The sequence below is a fragment of the Myxine glutinosa genome, chromosome 4 (genome assembly GCF_964187855.1).
Source record: "Myxine glutinosa chromosome 4, kmMyxGlut1.1, whole genome shotgun sequence".
NCBI lineage: Eukaryota > Metazoa > Chordata > Myxini > Myxiniformes > Myxinidae > Myxine > Myxine glutinosa.
The window spans coordinates 155,801,218-155,821,760 of record NC_136264.1 but is presented as its reverse complement, the minus strand read 5'-3'; the positions used below and the strand labels follow the sequence as shown (position 1 = coordinate 155,821,760).

Below are 20,543 nucleotides of genomic sequence, written 5' to 3'. Positions count from 1 at the left end.
ACTGCAGCGCCATCCGAGCTGGGGCGTAGGGATACAATGCGGTCACGGTGTAGGGATACAACGGTGAATATTTGCAGCTTCATACATGACATCCTCCCCTTAAGTCCAAAATTACCAAGAGCAATATGTGCTAGATTTCCAGAATTGACATTTCAAAAGCAACATTTCCAAAACATGTGAAAATATGTGTGCAGACGATTATGAGAATAATGAAAAGGAACCTGAGTTTGACCAGGTGAGCTAAAGGGGAGGATGTCATGTATGAAGCTGCAAATATTCACCGTTGTATCCCTACACCATGACCGCATTGTATCCCTACGCCCCAGCTCGGATGGCGCTGCAGTTAATCGGGCCTGTATCGGCAGAGTCAATAAACGTGTGCTACAATCGATCGTAGTTTGTCGAGATACCTTACATGGCGACGAGGATGGGATCGGTCAGCATCACTCCACAGGTTTGTGAAAACAGCATGGCTGATGAGCGAGACGGCCGCACCAGTGTCGACCTCCATTTGCAATGGTCGATTGTTGACGACAACAGTGGCAAGAAGAGGGTCCCGCTTATGGTGAGAATCAATATGAAGCAGGTCATACGATTCTGAGTTGTCGGAAACAGAGCTCACCTGGTCAAATTCAGGTTCCTCCGAACCGATAAATTGATGAATCTTCTTGTCAGCAGCTTTCCCTTTTCCCGATTTGCGAGTGATGCAAGCTGGAGCAATATGGCCATTTTTCGAACAGAAATGGGAGGTCGCATCTTTGAACCGACACGTCTCCGGAGGGTGCTTTCCGTTGCACCGAAAACATTTGTTGTGGGTTTGAGACTGCACTGGCTTCTGACGAAGAGACTTGTTCCAACGTTTTGGCTGATCATGATCCAACCGATTCACAGCAGGGCTGGTACCAGATGAGCGAGTTGCACCGATGCTTGTGGCGTTGCGTTCAGCACTTTCCATGGAAATGGCGGTGTCTCTGGCATTTTGGAACGTCAGTCTTCTCTCAGCAAGCAGGCGTCTCCGAGTGCGGTCATCGGACATGCCAACCACCAGCAAATCACGGAGCATGTCATCAATCGTGTCCCCAAACTCACACAGATGTGACAGTTTTTTGAGGTGTGCAATGAAGTCTGCGATCGACTGACTTTGCTGCTGTCTGCACATGTAAAAATTAAACCGACACAGGATGACTGAAGGAGATGGATTACAATGTTCCTTCAAAGCGGCCTTGAGCTCTGCATAAGTGAGCTCCTGGATTGTCCGAGGTCGAATCAGGTTTTTAACAAGTGTGAACGTCTCACCTCCGCAAACGGACAGGAAGGTGGCCTTCATCCGGGCTTTGGTCGCGATGCCGTTCGCCTCAAAGTAGAAAGACAACCGCTCAGAATACATGTCAAAATCTCCCTCATGAGGGTCGAATTCATCGATATGGCCGAAAAAAGTCATGCTCTAGATGTTTATCCTCGTCGCCATGTAAGGTATCTCGACAAACTACGATCGATTGTCGCACACGTTTATTGACGCTGCCGATACAGGCCCGATTAACTGCAGCGCCATCCGAGCTGGGGCGTAGGGATACAATGTGGTCACGGTGTAGGGATATGGATTCAATTTTGGTGAAGATCTGGAGTTTGGATCCAAGCTCGTAGATCCAGGTAGTATAATTTTTAAGTGATTCTTCACCATTGAGTGATATGGCCAACCAGGCGGAAGTATGCTCTCTATTGAGTGCCGTTCTAGTTTGAGGTTGTGTTGTTTTGCCCATTTGAAATGCAAGTTCAGATACCTGTTTCCTCAACAATACATCAACCACAACCTTTTAATTTTGGATTAGCTCAATAATAAAGGGATGTTGTTTAGTTGATACCATTCTCTCCCGTTCTCTTTGTTTTGCCACCCTCTCACCCCAAACTTAGTCACGAGAGGAGATAAGGCAAAAGACGCTTGCTGCGAAACGGGAGAAGAAGAAGGAGAAACGGAAGAAAAAGAAAGAAGAGCAAAAGCGGAAGTTGGAAGAGGAGGAGTTAGCAGAATCCAGAAGCAAAGAGGATGAAGATGAGGATTGTGAAGCTGAGGCTCAACTAAAGGATGATGAGGTGGAAGAAGAAGAAGATGATGAAGAAGAAGATGATGATGATGATGATGATGAAGATAACAAAGGTTACTGACCAGCTATACATTGACTATATTATTTCTTATTCTTTGATACCCTATAGTTTTATTATCTCTCACCTAACTCCCTTCCTCCCCCCTTCCATCCCTCTTGTCCAGGATCCATCTATTTGTCTTACCTGATTTAATGTGCATGACAGTGTGAGAAGGAATATGAGGATGAGAAAGTTGGTCTCCATTTTTCAAATGTTAACGTAGTTCATATTTTTGAAACTACATTTGCTTTACTCCAGTGCATTTGCACACTTTATTTTAACACTTAATTGACGTCATCTTGAAGAGAGCCTCAAAAATACATGTTTACCAACCTCATCTACAATAACATGATTTATAAGTCTTGTTTCATTTGCAATGACTGATGCCAAACTGCAAAACTATGTTACGTTTTTCTTGTAGAAGAGCGAGTAATCATATTGGAGTCTCCAACTGCCACCACAACAACAACAATAGGCATTTCAGCCACCTCAACCACACTCTCAAATGCCCATGGCAAAAGGTACAACCTGGGTGCACAAGGCAGCGCAGGAAGTTCCAAACGCAAGAACAGACATGACCCTAGCATGGTAATGCAATGTTTCTACAAAGTGCTGAGCATTGTTTCTTGTACAACTTTTGCTATTTCTGTGTTTTTCTTATCAACAAAAGCTACTTCGATTTTTCACTTTGACTTGATTTACTTTTCCACAGATTTACAGTGGCCACAAATCTTGCAACTCACTGGGTCTTCAGCCTCTTCCTCAACCTCTGACAACGTCGGTTCGGTCAAATTCAAATCTGAGGCTTGGCTCTGTGATGATGAATGGTGAAAGTAAGGGAGGAGAAGCAAATACAGTTAGCTTTAGTGGTGTTGGCAGTTCGACCAACAGCACAGCCAGCAGTGGCAGCCTCAGTAATGGAGAAGACGCTGCTGCTGTCTCTGCTCATGCCGTTGCACCTGTGCTTGGTGAATTCAAAGGTGGCAAAGGAAAAGATAGGAAGCGAAGCAAAGTTCCTGTTGCACATCCCCCAGAGGTCATCAACACCGAACCAGAAATCATGCCAGTTCCCACGGCAACAATGACATCAACAACAACGATGGCTCCACCTGCCCTGCGTGGGAATGATCGAAAAGCACCTCCGCAAGCCCTCCCGAAGCTTCCGTTGGAAGTAGTAGGGCAGGGAGTTGGCGGAACATCAGTCCCAGGGTTGAAACCGTGTTCAGGGGCGTCTCCAATTACATCTCCCAACAGTAAGATTAATTTGCCAAGCCCCAAACGTGGCCAGAAGCGGGAAGATGGTTGGAAGGAAGTTGTCAGGAGGTACGTTGTACTGAAATGTTGTGATCTTCTTTCTGCGTGTCGTACTTAGCAAATTTTACTTCTTGAGAATGTTGTTTTTTTAGTTTTGTTTTTTTCAATCATTACATTCTGGATTCATTACTTTCATTCATTTTTGAGTGTGTTTATGCTTCCTTTGACATATTCTTTTTGTCCACACTTCTTTTTTCTCCTTTGGTTCAGATCCAAAAAGGTGGCGGTGCCTTCAACAGCGATAGCACGTGTTATTGGACGTGGGGGTTGCAATATCAATGCAATTCGAGAATTCACTGGTGCACACATTGACATTGACAAGCAGAAGGATAAGGCTGGAGACCGTATGATCACTATTCGGTATTTTTATTCATTTCACCTGCATTTTTGTTACCTCCACCACTGAAGGTGGACGGCGGTTATGTTTTCATCCATGTTTGTTTGTCTGTGAGCATGATATCTTGAAAAGTTGTGGACGGTTTCAGACGAAACTTGGTGGACAGGTTGGGAGTGTGACAAGGACAAATTGATTCGATTTTGGTAAAGATCCAGATCATTTTGTAAAAGTGATCCTTCACCATTGAGAGATGTAGGGCCAAAAACGAATATATGATGTGATATCTCAAAAAGTTGTGGATGGACTATGGCAAACCTTGGTGGATGACTTGGGTGGTTGACAAGAACAAACCAATTTAATTTTGAACAATTCTGAGGTTTTAAACTTTCTCACTATAAGCAAACAAATGTAACTTATGTGCGTTTCCATCAAAATCTGAAGAGGCAGCAAGGTCTTGTTTACAATTATTGAAGGATAGGGATATTTGGAGAAATCTGATTATGAATGTCACCAGAGGTCAGACATGACTTGATGGAACGAGATGTTGTATATTGCTATTATAGGTGTTATCGTGACAAATATTAGCCACAAAACTAATTTTTTTTAACCTTTAGAATCTAGATCATTAGCATAACATGGCCATTAAATTCTTGCTTTGCTTTAAAAAAATATCCTGAAGAATACCATCTCACCCTTTTTTGTTGCTGCAACCCTCCCCCCCCCCCCCCCCCTTACCCTTTTACATTGATGAATGCAGTGGTGGAACAGAAGCTACAAGACAGGCTACACAGCTTATCAATGCCTTAATCAAGGATCCCAGCCAGGAAATTGAGGCCTTGCTGCCTAAGAATAGGAACTCTGGAAAGGCCATGAGTAGCAAAGGGCCGCCACCAAATTCAACGACCAGCACCAAAGCCATTGTGACCACAGTTTCCACCAGTGGAGTGGCACCTTTGACTTCTGCCACAAGTATTGCTGCAAAGGGAAAACCAACACCACTAGCGAGCAGTACGTCAGTCCTGGGAACAAGCAGCGGGGCCATCAGGCCTTCGTTTACTTCACCAATCTCTCTGCCATATTCTGGGAACCCTCCATTTCCACATGCACATGCACTCTTCTCACAAGCTTACCAGCACCCACGCTTACCTGTTGCCACCTTTGGTAATGCCTGGGGTCCATTTCCTGTTCGCCCTGCCCCCCCACATGCTGGTCCAGCCGTATGCTTAGCAGGTAGCCTTCCCGCAGCGACTACAAAGCCCAGCCCAACTCCAGGGGGACCACCAGCTACAACCACTCCAGCCACTTCTATGTCTGCAATGTCAGTGTCACCAAGTCCAAAGCACAGTACTGTACGCAAGGAACTGTTTGCTTCGACTTGCACGACCACCTCAATCTCAACCAGTGTGGTTCATATTATGCCCACACTCGCCCCGACTCCTTGTACACCCTCCACAGTTGCTCCTGGAACTCGTTTCCTACCAACCAATGGGAATTCCTCCACTTCTCCACCACTGGCGGTACCATTTACCTCTGTGCCTGCCCCCTCCATTGTTTCCCTCACGCTACAAGAACAGTCAACTGTCATTCAAACCACACCATCACCAACCTCTGTTAGTCCAGTACCAACAGGAACAAAGGATGCTCCCTCTGGTACTACCCAGTCTCCTTCCCAGTTGTCCACAATGTCGATCTCCTCTTCAATTTCCTTTCCTGCTTCCATGTCACCCACCATTTCAAACTCATTGCACAGCACTGGCTCACCATCTGGCCCTACATCTCTTGCATCTCCCAACTCTTGCCCCATGGCACCTGAAACTGACACACACACTTCGGTTACCATCCAAGTGCAGCACACAACACCACGTATGGTTGCCCCAACACCTCCACGTGCTGCGGTTTCTGCAACACAACACCTCCCTACATTAGTGGCCCAAGCATCGTTCCCAATGACCCAGCTTGCTGCACAGCAGCTTTCGGTGCCAGCGGTTGCCTCTGTTCAAACATCACCACATGTCCATATCCATGGGTCTGCAGTTCGAGTATCTGGCCATTCTGACATCCAGTCAAATAACCCAATCCCTGGGCCTATTCAAAGGCCACATAGCGTACCAGCCGCTCAACCTTCTCATCAGATCGCACCAACACATAATGCTCATCCAGCAGCACCAACCACTGTGGTCTCAGTAGCCATTCCTGTGTCATCCTCCTGCTCTGGCCATCAGGCCTTTGTTCCAATCTCGATGCACACTTATAATCCATTCTCAAGCAGTAGCTACTTCGATGCTGCGCAGTTAGGACCCGGCCAACCTGCCTGGGGACCTGGGCGTTCCGTCAGCACTCCAGAGCCATTGCTTGCCAGTGGACAATCAGCATTTATGGTGCCAAGCACTGTCCTGAGCCAGTCAGAGCCAGCACTCGTAGCAGAGACAGCAGCCAAAGCACCAGGGTTTCGACCCGTGGGTCCACGGCCAACCCTCAGCCCTCCCGGTAAGGTTGGATTGATCCTTTTGCCCCTTCAAATTTGGCCTGATTGTAGGAAAGTTAATTATGCAAAATGAAGTATTGTTTTTATAAAAGTAGTGTGAATTTGTTCTGCCGATTTATTAGGACCAATATCCAATTTGCACTCGAAATCATCATGGATATACTCTCCTCCCCTACCCTACCCTTAGTTAATCAAGTTCATTATAATGAATTTTGTGAATTATAATGAATGAATTATAAATAATTATAATGAATTTAATTTGCACTCGTATTTATGTTCAGATAATTCATTCATTAAGACTAAATAATTATTTAGTCTTGTACATAATGAATGATCTGAACATAAATACGAGTGCAAATTAAATCCCTTCCTTAGTTAAAATTGTTTACTTTCACTTGCTTGCTTTGTTTTAAATGTCTTTACTTACTGTGCATACTGTCTCTTTTTCTTTAGGTGCTATGGGTGGCCTGGATTCAGCCTACCACCCAGGAGCTCCACCACCTGGACCTCTGCCTCCACGTGGTGGCTTAAATTCTGGTGTTGCACTCGGCACTGGTGTTGGAATGAGCAGTGGCCAAGCCTTCTCAAACACCGGAATTGGTAGGCCATTTCACCGGAATAATAACAAGACCGAAAGTCTAACAGCGACGTAGCCGGGCTTGTTTGATACTTTAGTTGAAGAGGTTAGTATGACCTTGGTGGCGATACCTGTTATCAGTCAGAAAATAATGTGTCTTAATTTTTTTTGAAGTACTATAGGTCTCTAATCTATTGGCCACCATGGGAAGTGAAGAGATTGCATTGAGACACTGGTTTATTCTATGTTCCGAGTCAACAATGAATCAACCATACACCACTTTAATCTCGTAACTTTGCAGTCATGACAAAAGGATTGCAGTGTTATGATTATATTTACTATATTATTATTATTATTAATGTTATTATTATTATGAAAACGATACTACTGTATTAAGCAACCTAGGCTAATTTGTCTGAGGCGGCCTGAAGGTGAGGCATGAAGCCTAAGGCCTATACGTAGTGTCCTTGGAAGACCTGTAATGCCGATGCTTTCGATATTTGATGGTCATTTTAACACACGGTTTGTTTGTGTTTCACACTGAATGAAAGACGTAAAGGTAGAGCATGGCGATTGTGATATATGACAGGTTCGACGATATGTTCGGCCTGAGCGGCATATAAATCAAAATGGCGGTGTGTGGAGTCAGCCGTCGTACGCCGTAATGACATCACAGACGTAATCACATCACATCACTCCTGTCATGTGACCAGATCCTCAGCTCTGATTGGTGTACGTTTGCGAGGGACATATACATACATACATACATATACATACATACATACATACAAACACATGCATGCATGCATGCATACATACAGACAGACAAACACTATTCTAGACGGCTTTGCCCTACGAGCTACGCCGTAAAAAAGAAGCTATTACGTCACTGTCACTGTCATTGTCATTTGAAATTGGTCTTTTCTATCATCCCTTCTGTCAATGACACAAATCTTTCTGCTCTATCTCATTCATTTCCTCTCCCCTCTTTCACCAACTCACCCTAAAGCCTAAAGTATGTTAAAATATATTGAGGATATCCCAGCCATAGCGTTGTCATTTGTTTCCTTTGTTACAAATAGGTCCACAAAAGTCTATAGGCACAATCACTGACCGCAAGGTACCAACACCAATTGGTACTGAGCGCTTGCAACGAATCCGCCAGTCTGGAGGAAACATGGCGCCAGGCATCACCAGCGGTCTTGCCAATCCAGTTGGTGGGCACAGTGGCATATGGGCCTTCAATACATCTGGTATGTGTTTGCGAGCTGGTTGTATGTTGTTGCAGTATGGTGCACTGTATCGAGCTTCGTTTTCCAATGTGCTCATGGTTTACCTGACTCAACATGTCATGGAATACCGATCCTTTGATTGATATACTCCGTCTAAACTTTGAATTGATTGCACTTTGAATTGATCTTTCTCTCTTCCTGTCTTTTTCATTGGTTTTTTTTTTTTTTTTTTTTTTTTTTGCCACCAATGTGTGCAGAGGTTATGTTTTTGTCCCCCTTCGCACCGCGGAGCGAAAGGGGGACTATGGTTTTCCCTTCCGTGCGTGCGTCTGTCCGTCCGTCCGTGCGTGCGTGTAAGCGAAGGACCGAATTCTAATTTGGTGTGTGGGTGCAACTAGGCATATGGAAGAACTCTATTGAAAATTAGGTCGCCATGTCAAAATCCAAGATGGCTGTCACCATATCTAAACCTTGTGAGCGCGATATCTTGAAAAGTAAATGTCTGAACTCTGTGAGCGGGATATCTTGAAAAATAAATGAACTACTAACGTCTAATCCGGTGTGTGGGTGTATCGAGGCATAAGGAAGAATGCTATTGAAAATTGGGTCGCCACGTCAAAATCCAAGATGGCCGCCACCATAGATATATATATATATATATATATATATATATATATATATATATGTCTGAACCTTGTGAGCAAAATATCTTGAAAAATAAACGAACTACTAACTTCTAATCTGGTGTGTGGGTGTATCCGCATAAGGAAGAACGCTATTGAAAATTGGGTCGCCACGTCAAAATCCAAGATGGCCGCCTTTCGTCTTCCACTTTGTCAACTCACATCACTTCACCGACGGGGGACCTAGGTGTAACGCTTGTCACCTCTGTCTGCCCATCTGACTGTGAACAGGATATCCCAAAAAGATGTGGATGGATTCAGACACAATTTGGTGGACATGTTCGGTGTGTGGGAAGGACGAAATAATTCGATTTTGGTGAAGATCAGATTCTGGATCTGGATAGGATAATTTTTTCATTTTTAAAGTGATTCTTCACCATTGAGAAATGGGGCCAAACACTCTTTATAGCATGATATTTCAAAAAGTTCTGGATGACGTGAATAATCTATGTGAATGAGTTGGTTCGGTGACAAGAACAAGCCAATTCCATTTTGATTCAGGTCCGGATCTAGATCCGGCCTATCGTAAGACAGGATATAAAACGGGTTACCAAACGTAAACTGTTCAGCCTGGTGGAGGTATGCGCTTTCTGGATTGCCATTCTAATTTTTGTTTTTTTATTTCAGAAAACGTGTCAGACTGGTCACAACCGATCTTCAGCCATATGATGCACCGTCCACCTGCAGATCCATCGGTTTATGTTCAGCATCAGACCTTGGATCGAGATTCAGGGGGCATGGTGAACCCTGTGACTGCTTTTCCACCTATACATGCAAGTTACATGGACTTCCAAAAAACTGGGGTGAGTTGCTGTGTGCGCAAGCAGAAGATTGCAAATATACATGGTGCGGGTTGTTGGGTAACAGCATTCAGCCTGTAATATCTCGCGCTCAGCATTTTCATGAGCATTGTTTTCATTCGTGCAGAGAGCCTTTTCTATGGATAAGGCTGTGAAACCTACATATTTATACAGCTATACATGAGAGGGTTGGGGCATGGGCGGTTAACGGGATGATAATCAGCAAGGAAAATAAATCGATAATCCCAGCAGACCTCAAGGCTTACCTCTACTCCATCTATTCAATATCAGAACATAGTTTTGCATTCCATCCTGGCCAATCTACCATAGATATGCTCTTTCTGTTAAATCATTGATGATGAACGCTGAACTTGAATCAAGAGATCCAAGCAGTCTCACTGAACATCTCCCGAGCATTTGACAACCGCTGGCGTCGAGCACTAATCATTGAACTTTCTACGAAGGGCACCCGGCCGGGGTCCTTTCCTTCACTGACTGGTGGATCGTCTTCATGTTTGCGAGCAATACATATCCCTCAATGGTGTTTTATCTTCTGCCCCTTCCTTCGAGGCAGCATCTTTGGATTGGACATGTTCTGATTTACATGACCGACCTCTCGGCATATTTGGAAAACTCTTGTCTATTGCTTTGCAGATAACTCGGCTCCTTGCAGATAAATTGACCAGCAGATAACTCGGAAAATCCCTCACATCATTGATGGCCGTTTCCTTGTGCTCTGATTAGGAGAAAATACGAAGCTGGTCAATTGCATGGAACTGTCATTCAATGATTTTAAGGTCTCACACATTTACTCTGTCTCTACATAAGGACCATATGGCTAACCCTCCAGTTTACTTATTCATTCGACCTTTGGTTGAGGTGCTCTGCTGTCTTTGGGCTAAAGATATGTTGGGTTGAACACAGATCCAAGCTGGCCTATGGGCCTTGTAGTTCTCCATAGTGCTGAGTCATTCCTCATCCACTCTTGGTTCTTAAGGTGAATAAAGCCTTCACCCACAGTACGATGGATTTATCGATGTCCTCTGTAGTCTGGTGCTGCTAGCTCTCACCTTGTGCCACTGGAAGCGGTGGAATCAAAGGCCCTGATGCCATTTGGAGTTCCTCAACAGGAGGCTAAGGTACAAGACCTGATCCTCTCCCACCAGATAGGTTGGTGGCCTGTCAGTTTTCTTTAAACTTATTTCTGGTCTCTCCCCACCTGCCCCCTCAGATATTTGTCCTTCATGATCCCGACCAGGCCGCACTCACTCAGCTAGTAAGCCAAACCCTGTTAACCTGTTTCTCTTCCTGTTTGCTTACATGTTCATTGTCTATATTACCTGTAGTTAATTGTTGTATTTTTAAAAGTAAGTGTGGTTGCCTAACCTCACTTGGGTCTAAGTTTGCCATAGTTCCTTGATAACTTAGTGGGGAAAAGTTCCTCAGCACATTATATGCATGAGCCCAGGGAAACAGTGGAGGTTTGAGTGTATACATTGATGGAGGAGGAATACATTAGTTTATATAAGTTTGCCATTCAAGTCTTTGATTGTTTCTCTAACATTGTGGCTGGTGTATTATGTCTGTGAAAATGATTTTTTTGTCCATTAATGTTAATGTGTTGGTCCATTCTCCGATACATGTGTATACTACACCTTTATTGCTCACATCCTTGCCAGCTTTGTCTTTTTCCCACAGATATAGATGCAGTTCATGGGGAGTGGAGTTGCAAGGGTTCTAATTAAGTTGGTCGACTCGAGCATTAGTTTACCGTGTCAAAGGCTCACTCTGAAAGCTGATTTTAAAAGGAACCGAGTTGGAGATTTGAAGTAAATATTAAAGTGAGCGCTTTTGATGAGTCATATGAAAAGGGTCAGCAGCAATATTTGTCTTTCCTGAGCATCTCACCCCCCCCCCCCCCCCCCCCCACACCCCGCTCATCGTCCCGCATTCCCATCTCACCTGCAGGTGGATAGCGAGATGCGGGTTGCTTCATCTAAATATCTTTGCTTACTGTTGTCTGCTTCCTGCATAGTTTGCACATTGCTGGCTTTCACTTATCACTTCTTTGAATCCCCTTGTTTCAGCAAAGATAATTTTGTGTGTAGTGTTGATATTTTGTAAAATAATTTCCTATTTCGATTTGCCTTTTCGTATGTTGACTTCTCTTCACGTGCAGTAGTTGTCATTAATCCGAATATCCGACAGGATGGTACAGAGATTGCACAATTGTCTGAGCTATGGGATTGCTTCTCGGCCCGACTATAAACTGTGATAGTCGTTCAGCTGGCGGTCCTAGATGTAGCATTAGTTGGTGGATGTTAAATATTCCAAGGTTTCTTACATGAAGAGTAGGCAAGTTATTGTCCCCCGTCGCTCAGCGGAGCGAAAGGGGGACTATGGCTTTCCCCTCCGTCCGTGCGTGCGTAAGCGAAGGACCGCATTCGAATTTGGTGTGTGGGTGCAACCCACGTCAAAATCCAAGATGGCCGCCGCCATGTATGTCTGATGCCATGTATGTCTGAACCTTGTAACCTGCATATCTTGAAAAATAAGCGAAGTACCAACTTCTAATTTGGTGTGTGGGTGTATCTCGCCATAAGGAAGAACGCTATTGAAAATTGGGTCGCCACGTCAAAATCCAAGATGGCCGCCACCATATATATGTCTGAACATTGTGAGCGAAATATCTTGAAAAATAAGCGAAGTACCAACTTCTAATCTGGTGTGTGGGTGTATCTCGGCACAAGCAAGAACGCTGTTTAAAATTGGGTCGCCACGTCAAAATCCAAGATGGCCGCCGCCATATATGTCTGATGCCATGTATGTCTGAACATTGTAACCTGCATATCTTGAAAAATAAGCGAAGTACCAACTTCTAATCTGGTGTGTGGGTGTATCTAGGCATAAGGAAGAACGCTATTGAAAATTGGGTCGCCACGTCAAAATCCAAGATGGCCGCCGCCATGTATGTCTGAACCTTGTGAGATGAATATCTTGAAAAATAAGCGAAGTACTAACGTCGAATCTGGTGTGTGGGTGTATCTCGGCATAAGGACGAACGCTATTGAAAATTGGGGCGCCACGTCAAAATCCAAGATGGCCGCCACCATATATATTCCTGAAACTTGTGAGCGAAATATCTCGAACAATAAGCGAAGTACCAACGTTTAATCTGGTGTGTGGGTATATCTATTGGGTCGCCACGTCAAAATCCAAGATGGCCGCCGCCATGTATGTCTGAACCTTGTGAGATGAATATCTTGAAAAATAAGCGAAGTACTAACGTCTAATCTGGTGTGTGGGTGTATCTCGGCATAAGGACGAACGCTATTGAAAATTGGGGTGCCACGTCAAAATCCAAGATGACCGCCACCATATATATTCCTGAAACTTGTGAGCGAAATATCTCGAACAATAAGCGAAGTACCAACGTCTAATCTGGTGTGTGGGTGTATCTATTGGGTCGCCACGTCCGAATCCAAGATGGCCGCCGCGATGTATATCCGAACCTTGTGAGATGAATATCTTGAAAAATAAGCGAAGTACCAACTTCTAATTTGGTGTGTGGGTGTATCTCGCCATAAGGAAGAAGGCTATTGAAAATTGGGTCGCCACGTCAAAATCCAAGATGGCCCCCACCATATATATGTCTGAATCTTGTGAGCGAAATATCTTGAAAAATAAGCGACGTACCAACTTCTAATCTGGTGTGTGGGTGTATCTAGGCATAAGGAAGAACGCTATTGAAAATTGGGTCGCCATGTCAAAATCCAAGATGGCCGCCGCCATGTATGTCCGAACCTTGTGAGATGAATATCTTGAAAAATAAGCGAGGTACCAACTTCTAATTTGGTGTGTGGGTGTATCTCGCCATAAGGAAGAACGCTATTGAAAATTGGGTCGCCACGTCAAAATCCAAGATGGCCGCCACCATATATATATATGTCTGAACCTTGAGAGAAATATCTCGAAAGATAAGCGAAGTACCAACTTCTAATTTGGTGTGTGGGTGTATCTCGGCATAAGGAAGACCGCTATTGTAAAGTGGGTCGCCACGTCCAAATCCAGGACGGCCGCCACCATATATATGTCTGAACCTTGTGAGCGAAATATCTTGAAAAATAAGCGAAGTACCTTCTGGTGTGTGGGTGTATCTAGGCATAAGGAAGAACGCTATTGAAAATTGGGTCGCCACGTCAAAATCCAAGATGGCCGCCTCCATGTATGTCTGACCCTTGTGAGCGAAATATCATATCATAGCATGTTTTCTGCGTGTTTCACTTTGTCAACTCACATCACTTCCCCGACGGGGGACCGAGGCATAACGCTTGTTGCTTGTGCCCTTAAATTCCAAGTCCCTGCCCTGAATATTTCTGGTAAAGCAAAGGAAAACCACTGAGTGCAGTCATTTCTGTGTGGCTGCTTTGGTAGCACTGAGCATGCCTTTTGGCGAAGCACCAGAGAAAGGTGCAGTGGTAGCACATTTACCTTTGGTGGCTGACTAGCATCTTCACATAATATTGAAAAATATGAATAACAACCAATGTAGATGATGCGCTACCATTTACGAGTAAATGGAAACAATATTGTTGAAAGCAAGCAGAAATGACAACATATTGTGAAAACACATTGGGTATGAGAACAAGCACATTCATGGATTAAAGGACATGGAACTGGAAGCCATTTTCCCAGACACGTGGCACCTGAGCTTACGGTGAATGTTGAAACGTATTGTTGTGTCACCGGCGATTGAGACCACCGGTGACAGATAGCCGAATGTTGCTTTAACTCCGAGGCGTAGCTCGAACTTGGCGGGATTATCTTTTCGTGTGCGCGGGAAAGACCCGAAGCCTTATCTGAATGGACGGCCGCCACGAGGGTATCTCTCAAACCCACAAACGAGTAAACAGACACGACACACAAAAGTAAGATTCAACAAACAATGAATTTAATGAAAAAAAATGCAAAGACAATAAAAATAGGCTAAGGTGAGGGACTCTCCATGCAGACTCAATTACAGACACAGGGAACGATAAAGAAAATTAAATGCTCTCATAATCGCCTGGCACTCAGCTTTGCGTCTCCAAATGGCTGTTAGGGCTTGCTAGTCGTCGAGCCAGAGTCACCTAGCGGGAAGCACACAAGATGGCGCGGAATCGCGCCCGTAGCCAGGATCCTTCTTTGTTTTACTCGTGACCTCCTCTATCTCCGAAGAGCACCACGGTCAACCAACACCCCCTCCTCCAACGTTGCCAAAGTTCCAAAGCCCCAACACGTCTCCTCACCAGCGCACCCAAGACAACAGCACCCACCGAGCCGAGACAGAAAGCGTCCGCTCGCCATGAAGCCAGGACCAGAAAAGGGTGAGAGAGGGGGAAACACACCCTCCCATCTTCTCGCTGACGTCACACTCGAACCAATCCCCACGCCCCACCACTTCAGTCCATGGCTATGACAAGTCGTTCCCTTTGGGGTGGTACCTCATGGCCTTTCTTGACGCCCATCGAGAATGTTTAGGGTGGGGTTCCCTTGCCGATCGGCAAATATGCTGGGTTTCTGTGGGGCTTGTCGGTGTGGTTGTGGCAATGTGCCGATTGCACGGCTGGCCGAGTGAATTTTATAAGAACATGAGGGAAAAATCACAGGGGGCATAAGGGTTTATTTAAACACACTGCGGTTTATTATTCTTACACCCTAGAACTAGTTAACACAAAAGCCATCCCCCTTATGGCGACATGCAAACACTCTTAGCCTGCACTTTTATGCTGCTTATGATGTACATCGAAATGGGCTTTCTTTACGTCACATGGTCCACGCTAAACTAAACATTCTGAACTTTCCTATGAGCTCATCATCTACCCCCACAAACGTAACAGTATTGTTGTGCGTTTGCCAGGCTGCTATTTAAAGGGAGAAGCCGATTACCATCCTCGGCTCGCATTCGGTGTACCTTTTGTCCAGTTTTGTCTCCGTCTCCATTGTGCTTTGTTGATGCTATTTTGAATGGGCATAGCACATGTTATATTCTCAATAGCTTTTGAGGTCATGGGGTCATATATAAGTATATAAACGATATAGGGCAAAGACAACTTGGGGAAGTGTGGAGGTGGGGGGTAGGGGGGTCAAGAGCACCACGAGTAAACGGACACGACACACAAAAATAAGATTCAACAAATAATGAATATAATGAAAATAAATGCAAAGACAATAAAAATGGCTTTGCATATCAGTCGGGGGGGGAGGCACCGTTTCAGAAATTTAGTTGTTATCCCATGGTACAAGTTTCTGACTGAGGCTTGCTTTAATAAAGCACAAATAGGCAACATCAGAGCGTTCAAACTTCTTGCATTGATATGTGCAATGAAGTTGAATTGTGAAGTAGGAGAGGAAGAACACACACCTCGCCAAGAGGACAAAAATTAAATAAATACTAATTAATAATAGTTTACTGCTTGCATTATCCACCATTATGAAGAGCAGGCAATTTATCGCCGGCACCCCAGCTAAATTCAAAATTCCTGCCATCTTCAGTCAGCCGTCCTACCTAGCCCATCCATCTCTTTGTAAAAGACCTGGGCCAATAACATTCCCCGGCCGACCCCATACGAAGGTGGGAATAATTAGGGCTGTTAAAAAGTAGTTGTACACTAGTTTTGCCTCGTTTTTATCAGCATGGCATCGCTTAGGGTGTGCTCTGTGAGTGCACGTCCCACACTGACCTCAAACCTTTGGCTTAACTTTAATGTGGAAACAGCATCGATACAAAATGGCGGTTGGAATGGAAGGCAATTCTGCCGGTGGACACATAGGTAGGAGTTCAAGTCTTGAAAGTAAAGAAACAACATTTACTGATATTTTAAAAAACAAAACCTCATTTATTGATCTCATGCTCAGGGAGTTGTTTGCACACAGGGGAAGAATAATTTGTTGGCAATGGACAAATCGATATAAAAATTGGATTTGTGCCTGGAATCGCATCTAGTGAGGTGTCTGAATGAAATATTTTGGAAATCCTGCTTACGGGGTGGACAAAAATGCCAAATTTTCCATGACCGTGCCTCACATCATAATGATTAATTTCAGAAGGGTAGCCACCCAGAAATAGTACGAGACCTCAGTAGGAGATACTGAAATTTAACATAGGATATCATCCACAGATACAACACATGTCCTCGGTAGAGCTTTTTATAAGAACAGTTATTGGGGGAAAACAAATCAACACCAAACAGTCAAAAATGCAGAGAATTAAACTGATAGATGTCACCTGTACATTTATTCACTTTAAATAAAAAGACAGTGTATAAATATAATGCTTCATATATGATGGCTGCAAATAGGGGACAATGGCAGACAAGATCTCTTGTAGTCTTAATGTTTTGGACAGTTTTATTCATACTTGCTCTTCAATATTTCAATTATCTTGGGCAAATTTTGGACCTTTGGTAATGACTGAGATTTATAATATGTATGAAGTAATCAAATCAAAAGCAATATTATATATGCAATAAATCATATATAATTAAGAGCAGTGTCATTTTCTGGAAGTTTTCTATTTTCCGTTTTTGATGGCTGCTCTTCTGAAATTAATCAGAGTACCCTAAATAAATTCTGTGGAATATTTGGTGATTTTATCCGCCCTGTAACGGTATTTCCTATAAGCCACCGAACTAATTGTGACGTGTGTGACTCGGATTGGAAGACCTAATAGGCCATCCCAACAAATGGCCTGTTTGTTTCCATCAAGTAAACATGTTTTCTTTGACGAATGGATTCATGTTTTTGTGGTGATTATGTGAATATTTGGGGCTTAATATATGTCACACTTGCCCCCAGGCACTTCCCATGTCTCTGTATGGTGGAGCAATGATCCGACCGAGCCTGCCGATGGTGGATGGACCAATGCCTGGAATGTTTGGGGGTCCACGTGGTACTGGATCTGATCCTGCCTGGAATCCCCTCCTGAAGATGGCAAACCCCAATGATGGGTCAAACGTTGCTGCCGCAGCTGCTGCTGCCGCCGTCGCCGCCTCGGGACAACAGGTGATGCCACTTTAATCACAGATGAATATAAGTTATCTTTACCATGCATTAACTTTATCGAAGAGTAAATGCTTATTTTATGCCTACGCCACAAAGTTGCCGGCATTATGTTTTCAGGTCGATAGGTTTCGAGTCTGTACGTCCGTCTGTGCGTCCGTGATCGGTTTTCATTACCTTGATAACAGCTAAAGTTTAAATCAAACTTAGATCAAGTATGCACCATTATGTAAAGATGAACTGCTTAAATTTGGAGGTCGAGGGCAAAAGACATTTCGGTAAGAATCCTGTTACCATGATAACTTGTGAACCAGCGACGGGATTTTGACCAAAGTTGGTACAAATATGTATTATGATGCAAAGATGAACTGATTTGATTTGGGGATCAAGAGGTCAAAGTTCAGTCTGTAATTGGTTTTCGTTGCTGTGGTGCCTTAAGAACGGCTGAAGGGAACTAAGTCAAACTTGGTACAGGTATGTATAATGATGTAAAGATAAACAGATTAGATTATGGGGTTAAGAGGCCAAAGGTCAGAGATCCCGTTGGGTTAAAAAAAAACTAATAATAAGAATCTGTTATTGCGCTAACTTTTTTTTTGCCCAAACTTAGTATAAGCACATATTATGATGCAAAGACGAACTGATTAGATGTTGACGTCAAAGGTCAGAGTTCATGTCAGGTAAAAATGTGATACGACAGAACAGCTGAAGGGATTTAAATCAAACTTGGTATAAGTATATATAAAAATGTAATAATGTGGGTGGAAGCATATCAGTTGACGTTGCGTTGAAGAGTGCAGTTCGTTTTATATTTTGGCTTCATTTTCCATAATTTCTTTTCTGGAGTGCCTGACTCTGCCTATTCTCTTTCAGGTATGGCAGGCCAGCTGGGATCCGCCAATCAATAGCCTTCACCTCAACCACATGGGCTAGAGGAGTGAAATAACCCATTGGAGCACAGGTCACCTTTCCCAGACACACAAACACACCTACACTCTATCTATCTCTCCTGCATTCCTCTCTTGCCTGTGCACATTGGAGGAACTTGCCTACACCACACTGCACTACAACCACTGCCAGAACAGGGCCTGGTGCATCTCATGCCTTCAAACACCTACCGCTCTTTATTCCCTCCTCAAACTTCCACCCCACGCCACCTCTAACTTCTTCCTCCCCAGTGCTCTTGGCATGATTCTCTACCCTGTCTTACCTCACTTGGTTGTGCCCACCAACAAGTCGACAACAGCTTTGACCCTCGCTGTATTTCGTTCACTTGATGTGCTGCGGCTTGGTCTCGCAGCAATTTGCAGAGAAAGGGGAGTTAATGGGGATAAAAGGAGGGTAATTCAGCCCCTTCTGTCCCCTATCTTTCGTCTTGGTGACGGGCATCTCTCCTTTACAACACGTCGAACGTGGATTCACAGTGTCTCGCACCCCGTACTTGATTTTTATGCGGTGTCTAACACGCATTTCTCACCGTGAGATGCTACACGAGCACGCAGGAATATGGAAGCCTTGATACAGAGCTAAAATTGTAACATTTTCTTTTAGATTGATAACAAACATCCCGTTTACACAACGGTTGCAGATATGGTATGTGGAGTAAGTCTGGCCGTGCTACTTCACGTTCCTCCGGCTCTCCACATAAACAGACACGTAAATGTGAAAATATTTACCATCATATTCATTAAATGTGGACGATGTTCATGCAAAACCCATGGCTCTTGCATTTTGTTCCGCGATCGGAATTAGGAGCACAAGCGGTGCGAGGAATTTTTATTTTATTGGAAAAGGTCGGGTGTAGTCATCATGAAGGCTAACTGTAGCAAAATAAGGTTTAAAGGAAATATTGTGATTTTAAAATGAAATGTTGAGTGGAATTACTAAAAGTGTTTTGTGTACATGTTGGGATTTAAGACCGTGTGAGGTTCCTTGATGAAGGTGTGTGTATGTGCGCCCGCGGGTGCCCGCGCCCTGCCATGTTTGTTTGTTTTCTCACTATTAACATTTACACGTGCACAAAATCTAAATAATAACATGCATTCTCAATTAAAAAGCTGTGTCCATAAACTATTCTTACTCTGATGTAAACAGTCTTGCAAGCTGTGTGTATAGCCATCCCATGTCTACAACTACGGCAACACTTAAAATATCCAACTGTTGGACAGATAAAAGGCAATGACCAACAAAAACTAACTGAGGAAGAAAAAAAAAAGTACAAAGTGGGATCTTATTACAAAATAACGAGGAAAACGACACAGAAATTAGGTTCATCATGTTGGCTTCCTGAATCGGACTAAAGTGCCAGTCTTGCTCTTGTGCTTGCTCTGCCATTGGGGGTGGTGTGTGGAAAGTGCTTCTCATGTTTTTTGGGGTTTTTATCATCTATCCTCATCGTCCCATCAACAGGAATACAAAAAAAGCCCCTCATTGCTCCACCATGAGGATGCTCGCTGAATTAAGTCACGGTGAGATTTCTTCCGGCCTCCTCGTTTGCTCACCCAATTCTGATGTCTCCAAACTGCTGTGGTGCAACATACTGCTTTCCAGGGTGACCTCCTGGAGTGTTTGCATCGTTTTGGGCTCTGGCCGCTTGTTGACATCGGGCTGCTCAGTGATTAATGGCAGATGAGAGAGGGAAGTCCGTGCACCCTCAGGGGTTCTTGTGGGATGTGAAATAATGAGAACAGTAGAGTTCTTCGAAGCACAGGACAGGCAGCACAGTCTGTGGTACCCTGGAATGCTGCAGTAGCGGTGGAGGGCATCCATCTTGCAGAAGATTGACTTGTCTGCAGTGCAAGCTTTGGCTGGGGGGAAGGAAAGAGTGGTTAGAAGGTGGTGAAAATTGGCAGGTTGGGTACATACAAGACAAGTAGCATTATGTGAGCAGTTTTTCAATGGCAGGTATTAAATAATGCATTCAAATAAATTCT

At 44.1% G+C, this 20,543-nt stretch overlaps 2 protein-coding genes across 8 annotated transcripts in view; one reads left to right on the top strand and one right to left on the bottom strand.

The window, feature by feature from the left end:
* Window positions 1–19,328, top strand: part of LOC137425439 (ankyrin repeat domain-containing protein 17) — a 221,706-nt gene extending 202,378 nt beyond the window's left edge. For 3 of the 4 annotated variants that reach the window (XM_068113878.2, XM_068113880.2, XM_068113876.2), the window contains exons 25-35: window positions 1,912–2,155; window positions 2,564–2,730; window positions 2,855–3,465; window positions 3,667–3,816; window positions 4,551–6,280; window positions 6,732–6,878; window positions 7,938–8,108; window positions 9,398–9,573; window positions 10,802–10,846; window positions 17,407–17,613; window positions 18,484–19,328. In XM_068113878.2, coding sequence (XP_067969979.2) covers window positions 1,912–2,155; window positions 2,564–2,730; window positions 2,855–3,465; window positions 3,667–3,816; window positions 4,551–6,280; window positions 6,732–6,878; window positions 7,938–8,108; window positions 9,398–9,573; window positions 10,802–10,846; window positions 17,407–17,613; window positions 18,484–18,543 — 3,708 coding nt within the window. In that variant the 3' untranslated portion in view covers window positions 18,544–19,328. The remainder of the gene's footprint in view (window positions 1–1,911; window positions 2,156–2,563; window positions 2,731–2,854; window positions 3,466–3,666; window positions 3,817–4,550; window positions 6,281–6,731; window positions 6,879–7,937; window positions 8,109–9,397; window positions 9,574–10,801; window positions 10,847–17,406; window positions 17,614–18,483) is intronic. The other variant, XM_068113877.2, reaches the window with a different exon arrangement.
* LOC137425440 (A disintegrin and metalloproteinase with thrombospondin motifs 3) overlaps window positions 19,151–20,543 on the bottom strand; it is a 192,678-nt gene continuing 191,285 nt past the window's right edge. For all 4 annotated transcript variants that reach the window (XM_068113881.2, XM_068113882.2, XM_068113883.2 and 1 more), the window contains one exon: window positions 19,151–20,417. In XM_068113881.2, the coding sequence (XP_067969982.2) occupies window positions 20,074–20,417 (344 nt within the window). In that variant the 3' untranslated portion in view covers window positions 19,151–20,073. The remainder of the gene's footprint in view (window positions 20,418–20,543) is intronic.